The 8,680-nt window shown below is 46.0% G+C and overlaps 1 protein-coding gene across 1 annotated transcript; it reads right to left on the bottom strand.

Annotated features, from left to right (window-relative positions):
• Nucleotides 1-1,248: 1,248 nt before the first annotated feature.
• Nucleotides 1,249-1,780, bottom strand: LOC119272272. The gene has a single exon (XM_037553790.1). It carries the CDS (start codon nucleotides 1,704-1,706, stop codon nucleotides 1,443-1,445), a length of 264 nt encoding a protein of 87 aa, XP_037409687.1. The 5' UTR covers nucleotides 1,707-1,780; the 3' UTR covers nucleotides 1,249-1,442.
• Between the last annotated feature and the right edge of the window lie 6,900 nt (nucleotides 1,781-8,680).

An 8,680-nucleotide genomic window follows, 5' to 3' on the forward strand; every position in this document is an offset into this window, starting at 1 on the left:
AACTGTATCATCCTTTGGTATTGAAAAATCAGCAAATCATCCTGCTTTCGAAGAGCTGTGCCGCATTACTGTAACCTGGGCACGTATTTAAATTTTAACCTTTGCCACAAGCACTGCAAATTTGCAACAGCGGGATTTCTTTACTGAGGCCAGGCAAGCAAATGAAGGAGTACACATTCAGAGAAGCACGAAAAACACAGCACAGAGACCAACACTACCAAACGGCGAACAGAACAGGACACTACCCAACAGCCACGGAAGAACTCGTACGTACGTACACACCAGCGTGAACTACACATCTTACTAATCAGGCGCCGTACTTGTAGCTTCCCAATCAATTTTCAAATTCATGATGTTTTTTGAACTTATGAATATTTTTTGAAATCACTAACATTTTTCAAATCTGCAAGCATTTTATCCATTCATGAACATTATTTTCAAATCCATCAACATTTTTTGAATTCATGAATAATATTTCAAGATTGCGAACTTTTTTGAATTCGTGAACACTAGTTCAAATCCTCGAGTAATTTGTGGACATTTTTTGACGTCATGAACAACTTTTGAATTCCTCAACATTTTTGAACCCATGAACTTTCTTTGAAATCATGAGCACTTTATGAATTCGCGAACGTTTTTTCAAACCCGTGATTTTTTTGAATTCGTCAACATTTTTTGAATTTATGATTTTTTTAATTCATATCTTTAATTAGCAACCGACCTAGGTAAAAAAAGCTACCTTTGAAAAAACCAGGTGCAGAAAAAAAAGACGCATTCATGGGCGGGCCTACTAACGGGAGGCTGTGAGCGAGCGCGATGGGGCTTCCAGCAGCACGCCCGGGCGAGGTCATGCGCACGATAGCACGAGCGCTGTGCCGACGTCACTTTCTATTTTCTTTTCACGGTGACAGGTCGGGTTGCCTACCGGATCCACCTCGCCGCTCGTTAGCCTAGCCTCGCAAGATTCGCGTCATCTCCATGATCTCCATCACCGTTCACCGGATCTGCCACCATCGATTCCTCTGGCTGCCCCCGCCCACCGGCCGGCACCACCGTGGCGTTGCCGTTCTCCGTCTGGCATCGGATTAGCGACGGTTCTCGGCTGTCGGCTTAGCGACGGTATGAGTGCCATACGCAACTGTATCATCCTTTCGTAATGATAAAAATCAGTAAATCACCCTGCTTCCCAAGAGCTGTGCCGCATTATGGTAACCTAGGAACGTTTGTAAGTTTTTACCTTTGCCACAAACACTGAAATTTGTAACAGCGGGATTTCTTTACTCAGGTCAGGCAAGCAAATGAAGGAGTACACATTCAGCGAACCACGAAAAACACAGCACAGAACAACACTACCAAACGGCAAACAGAACAGGACACTACCCAACAGCCAGGGAAGAACTCGTACGTACGTACACACCAGCGTGAACTACATGTCCCGCTAATCAGGCGCCGTACTTGTAGCTTCCCATGTCCTCCGCGATCATGTCCAGGTCCCTGGAGGGCACGGCCATGGACATTGCCCGCCGGTGGCGCCCCGCCGCCGGCCTCGCGGGCTGCTGCTCGGAGGCGTCCGCCCCCGCCGCGGCGGGCTTCCGCTGCTCGCCGACGCCGTCCGCCGGCACGTCCTCCAGGCTGGCGAAGTTCTCCGGCAGCGAGAACACGCTCTGCGACGCCCTCCTCTGGTGCCTCCCCGGCCTCTGCGACATCTTGAAGAGAAACTACTGAGACTGGGGTCAAGGAGACCTAGCTAGCTCTAGCTACTACTACGATATGATGATGCTACCGCTTGCTTGAGTGAACTACAGGGCACCACCGATGTATATATAGGCCTGCCCAGCGCACGCTCGTCTGCAATTTGTTTTCCCAATTATTACGAGCCTGTTCACCAGTACTAACAGCAGTACAATTATTGTAACATGGAGTAGTGATTAAATTTGTGAGCGATCTGGCAGTCCATGGCTCCAAAGGGCATTGACTTTGTGCATGCATATCCATGGCGCGCGGAGCTGCATGCATGTGCATGCGCATGCGCATGGCTCCTACTTGGTCTGAACGTGGCGATCAATTAAGCATATGAGCATCTTGTTGATTACCGGATTAACGTTCGTCTTTGCTGATGTGGTGCTCTCATCTTTGCAAAGTATAGCCAACTTGGCACGCACTACTGGCTGCTGCTCTCTTGGTTGACATGGCTGGCTGCTCAGTACTGTATGTCCTCCGTACGTTTCGGATGTCGCTAGGAAGCTTCCTACGAGCTTAAACAAACGGCACTCATGAGGCGCATGTACAGGAATCTCAGGACCAGGCTCGCCATTTTTATTGGGTTAGTGCTTCACTCATGAGCCGTCCTGACATGATTAGCAGAGAGCCACGTGCAAACCGAAGAGGGAATCAACCATGCAATAACAAAACCAAATCATGCACAGTTATCACAAATCCAACTTATTTTCTTAAACGTCTAGGTTATCACAAAAATGAGCTGGTACGGATCGGGGTTCCTTGCTAACGGTTCTATACGGAGATCCTAGTAATTATTCCCTTTAATTCCAGCACGACATATATCGTCAGTTCTAGCACCATATACTCATATAGCATAATGCTCCTACACTGTCTAATAAGTGCTTGTTAATTAACCGATTAGAAACTGGTTTATTCAGTACTGTACCATCTTTCTGTTACAATGGAATCAGTATTGTTTTTCCAGTTTTGGAGGAAACACATCGTTTCATTCTGTAGGTGCTACATCTCGAAAGAACTCCTGATAGAGCTAGCTGGATGTTCTTGCCTACAAGAAAACCCCCCAAAAAAATGCCGGGCGGTGTTAACTGTCAACACACAAAGGCACCCCGCATGTTAGCAGATTCCGGAACTCGTAGCCCGCGTCCAGTGCAAGCTCACATGGGTCGATCGACCGGGCCATGATACGCTCGTAACCCACACATGCACAAATCATTGCGTTCTTTTTTCTTTCGAATCATATTATGAGCTTTATTTTATCTTATATATATAGGAGTGACTAGTTTTTTTTAAGAAACACCTGCAATTCTATTCATACTAGTAACCATTACAAATACACTGATGTTATACACCAGCCGGAAGAGGGGGATGGATACACAGAGAGACTAGTTTCAGAGTGCTAGAAATATTAACACTTTATAGATTAATCAAATCCACAAGTAAATAGTATTGGAAATATGCTCTAGATGCAATAATAAAATGATTATTATTATATTTCCTTGTTCATGATAATTGTCTATTATTCATGCTATAATTGTGTTATCCGAAAATTATAATACATGTGTGAATACATAGACCATAACATGTCCCTAGTGAGCCTCTAGTTAACTAGCTCGTTGATCAATAGATAGTCATGGTTTCCCGACTATGGACATTGGATGTCATTGATAACGGGATCACATCATTAGGAGAATGATGTGATGGACAAGACCCAATCCTAAGCATAGCACAAGATCGTGTAGTTCGTTTGCTAGAGCTTTTCCAATGTCAAGTATCATTTCCTTAGACCATGATATCGTGTAACTCCCGGATGCCGTAGGAGTGCTTTGGGTGTACCAAACGTCACAACGTAACTGAGTGACTATAAAGGTATACTACAGGTATCCCCGAAAGTATATGTTGGGTTGACATGGATCGAGACTGGGATTTGTCACTCCGTATGACAGAGAGGTATCTCTGGGCCCACTCGGTAATGCATCATCACAATGAGCTCAATGTGACCAAGTGTCTGGTCACGGGATCATGCATTACAGTACGAGTAAAGTGACTTGCCGGTAACGAGATTGAACGAGGTATTGGGATACCGACGATCGAATCTCGGGCAAGTAACGTACCGATTGACAAAGGGGATTGAATACGGGATTGATTGAATCCTCGACATCGTGGTTCATCCGATGAGATCATCGTGGAACATGTGGGAGCCAACATGGGTATCCAGATCCCACTGTTGGTTATTGACCGGAGAGTCGTCTCGGTCATGTCTGCATCGTAGGGTCTACACACTTAAGGTTCGGTGACGCTAGGGTTGTAGAGATATTAGTATGCGGGAACCCTAAAGTTGTTCGGAGTCCCGGATGAGATCCCGGACGTCACGAGGAGTTCCGGAATGGTCCGGAGGTGAAGATTTATATATAGGAAGTCCAGTTTCGGCCATCGGGAAAGTTTCGGGGGTAATCGGTATTGTACCAGGACCACCGGAAGGGTCCCGGGGGTCCATCGAGTGGGGCCACCTATCCCGGAGGGCCCCATGGGCTGAAGTGGGAGGGGAACCAGCCCCTGGTGGGCTGGTGCGCCCCCCATGGGCCTCCCCCTGCGCCTAGGGTTGGAAACCCTAGGGGTGGGGGGCGCCCCACCTAACTTGGGGGGCAAGTCCCCCCTTGGCCGCCGTCCCCTCCTTGGAGATTGGATCTCCTAGGGCCGGCGCCCCCCTCGGGGCCCTATATATAGTGGGGGAAGGGAGGGCAGCCGCACCCAAGTCCCTGGGGCCTCCCTCTCCCCTCGTAACACCTCTCCCTCTCGTTGGAGCTTGGCGAAGCCCTGCTGAGATCACCGCTGCTTCCACCACCACGCCGTCGTGCTGCTGGATCTCCATCAACCTCTCATTCCCCTTGATGGATCAAGAAGGAGGAGACGTCTTCCCCAACCGTACGTGTGTTGAACGCGGAGGTGCTGTCCGTTCGGCGCTCGGTCATCGGTGATTTGGATCACGACGAGTACGACTCCATCAACCCCGTTCTCTTGAATGCTTCCGCTCACGATCTACAAGGGTATGTAGATGCACTCCCCTCTCCCTCGTTGCTAGATGACTCCATAGATTGATCTTGGTGATGCGTAGAAAATTTTAAAATTCTGCTACGTTCCCCAACAGTGGCATCATGAGCTAGGTCTATACGTAGTTTCTATGCACGAGTAGAACACAAGTTGTTGTGGGCGTTGATTTTGTTAATTTACTTGTCGTTACTAGTCTTATCTTGATTCGGCGACATCGTGAGATGAAGCGGCCCGGACCGACCTTACACATACGCTTACGTGAGACTGGTTCCACCGACTGACATGCACTAGTTGCATAAGGTGGCTAGCGGGTGTCTGTCTCTCCCACTTTAGTCGGATCGGATTCGATGAAAAGGGTCCTTATGAAGGGTAAATAGAAATTGGCATATCATGTTGTGGTTTTGGCGTAGGTAAGAAACGTTCTTGCTAGAAACCTATAGCAGCCACGTAAAAACTTGCAACAACAATTAGAGGACGTCTAACTTGTTTTTGCAGCATGTGCCATGTGATGTGATATGGCCAAAAGGATGTGATGAATGATATATGTGATGTATGAGATTGATCATGTTCTTGTAATAGGAATCACGACTTGCATGTCGATGAGTATGACAACCGGCATGAGCCATAGGAGTTGTCTTAATTTATTTATGACCTGCGTGTCAACATAAACGTCATGTAATTACTTTACTTTATCACTAACCGTTAGCCATAGTAGTAGAAGTAATAGTTGATGAGACAACTTCATGAAGACATGATGATGGAGATCATGATGATGGAGATCATGGTGTCATGCCGGTGACGACGATGATCATGGCGCCCCGAAGATGGAGATCAAAAGGAGCAAAATGATATTGGCCATATCATGTCACTATTTGATTGCATGTGATGTTTATCATGTTTTTGCTTCTTATTTGCTTAGAACGATGGTAGTAAATAAGATGATCCCTCACAATAGTTTCAAGAAAGTGTTCCCCCTAACTGTGCGCCGTTGCGAAAGTTCGTTGTCTCGAAGCACCACGTGATGATCGGGTGTGATAGATTCTAACGTTCACATACAACGGGTGTAAGTCAGATTTACACATGCAAAACACTTAGGTTGACTTGACGAGCCTAGCATGTACAGACATGGCCTCGGAACACAAGAGACCGAAAGGTCGAACGTGAGTCGTATGGAAGATACGATCAACATGGGGATTTTCACCGATGATGACTAGTCCGTCTCACGTGATGGTCGGACACGGTCTAGTTGAGTCGGATCATGTATCACTTAGATGACTAGAGGGATGTCTAATCTGAGTGGGAGTTCTTTGAAATAATTTGATTAGATGAACTTAATTATCATGAACTTAGTCTAAAAACCTTTGCAAAATGTCTTGTAGATCAAATGGCCAACGCTCATGTCAACCTCAACTTCAACGCGTTCCTAGAGAAAACCAAGCTGAAAGATGATGGCAGCAACTATACGGACTGGGTCCGGAACCTGAGGATCATCCTCATAGCTGCCAAGAAAGCATATGTCCTAGAAGCATCGCTAGGTCAAGCACCCATCCCAGAGAACCAAGACGTTATGAACGCTTGGCAGTCACGTGCTGATGATTACTTCCTCGTTCAGTGCGGCATGCTTTACAGCTTAGAACCGGGGCTCCAAAAGCGTTTTGAGCAACAAGGAGCATATGAGATGTTCGAAGAGCTGAAAATGGTTTTCCAAGCTCATGCCCGGGTCGAGAGATATGAAGTCTCCGACAAGTTCTATAGTTGTAAGATGGAGGAAAATAGTTCTGTCAGTGAGCACATACTCAAAATGTCTGGGTTGCACAACCGCTTGTCCCAGCTGGACATTAACCTCCCGGACGAGGCGGTCATTGACAGAATCCTTCAGTCGCTCCCACCTAGCTACAAGAGCTTAGTGATGAACTACAATATGCAGGGGATGGTGAAAACTATTCCTGGAGTATTTTCAATGCTGAAATCAGCGGAGGTGGAAATCAAAAAGGAACATCAAGTGTTGATGGTCAATAAAACCACTAGTTTCAAGAAAGGCAAGGGTAAGAAGAACTTCAAGAAGGACGGCAAGGGAGTTGTCTTGCCCGGTAAATCAGTTGCCGGGAAGAAGCCAAAGAATGGACCCAAACCTGAGACTGAGTGCTTTTATTGCAAGGGAAAGGGACACTAGAAGCGGAACTGCTCCAAATACTTAGCGGACAAGAAGGCCGGCAACACTAAAGGTATATGTGATATATATGTAATTGATGTGTACCTTACCAGTACTCGTAGTAGCTCCTGGGTATTTGATACCGGTGCGGTTGCTCATATTTGTAACTCAAAACAGGAGCTGCGGAATAAACGGAGACTGGCGAAGGACGAGGTGACGATGCGCGTCGGGAATGGTTCCAAGGTTGATGTGATCGTTGTCGGCACGCTACCTCTACATTTACCTACGTGATTAGTTTTAAACCTCAATAATTGTTATTTAGTGCCAGCTTTGAGCATGAACATTGTATCTGGATCTCGTTTAATACGAGATGGCTACTCATTTAAATCCGAGAATAATGGTTGTTCTATTTATATGAGAGATATGTTTTATGGTCATGCCCCGCTGGTCAATGGTTTATTCTTAATGAATCTCGAACGTGATGCTACACATATTCATAGTGTGAATACCAAAAGATATAAGGTTGATAATGATAGTCCCACATATCTGTGGCACTGCCGCCTTGGTCACATCGGTGTCAAACGCATGAAGAAGCTCCATACAGATGGATTTTTGGAGTCTCTTGATTTCGAATCATTTGACACGTGCGAACCATGCCTCATGGGTAAAATGACCAAGAATCCGTTCTCCGGAACAATGGAGCGAGCAACCAACTTATTGGAAATTATACATACTGATGTGGCTATCGTTATGTTCTCACTCTCACTGATGACTTAAGTAGATATGGGTATGTCTATTTGATGAAACACAAGTCTGAGACCTTTGAAAAGTTCAAGGAATTTCAGAATGAGGTAGAGAATCAACGTGACCGAAAGATAAAATTCTTACGATCAGATCGCGGGGGAGAATATTTGAGTCACGAATTTGGCACGCACTTAAGGAAATGTGGAATAGTTTCACAACTCACGCCGCCTGGAACACCTCAGCGTAATGGTGTGTCCGAACGTCGTAATCGCACTCTATTGGATATGGTCCGATCTATGATGTCTCTTACCGATCTACCGCTGTCATTTTGGGGCTATGCTTTAGAGACTGCCGCATTCACTTTAAATAGGGCTCCGTCGAAATCCGTTGAGACGACACCATATGAATTATGGTTTGGGAAGAAACCTAAGATGTCATTTCTAAAAGTTTGGGGATGCGATGCTTATGTGAAGAAACTTCAACCTGAAATGCTCGAACCCAAATCGGAAAAATGTGTTTCCATAGGATACCCTAAAGAAACTATTGGGTATACCTTCTACCTCAGATCCGAAGGCAAGATCTTTGTTGCCAATAATGGATCCTTTCTAGAGAAAGAGTTTCTCTCGAAAGAAGTAAGTGGGAGGAAAGTAGAACTTGATGAAGTAATGCCTCTTGAACTGGAGAGTGGCGCAGCTCAAGAAAATGTTCCTGAGGTGCCTGCACCGACTAGAGAAGAAGTTAATGATGATCATGAAACTTCAGATCAAGTTGCTACTGAACTTCGTAGGTCCACAAGGACACGTTCCGCACCAGAGTGGTACGGCAACCCTGTCCTAGAAATCATGTTGTTAGACAATGGTGAACCTTCAAACTATGAAGAAGCGATGGCGGGCCCAGATTCCGACAAATGGCTAGAAGCCATGAAATCTGATATAGGATCCATGTATGAAAACAAAGTATGGACTTTGACAGACTTGCCCGATGAACGGCGAGCGA

This window comes from Triticum dicoccoides, chromosome 3A, assembly GCF_002162155.2.
Source record: "Triticum dicoccoides isolate Atlit2015 ecotype Zavitan chromosome 3A, WEW_v2.0, whole genome shotgun sequence".
Lineage (NCBI taxonomy): Eukaryota > Viridiplantae > Streptophyta > Magnoliopsida > Poales > Poaceae > Triticum > Triticum dicoccoides.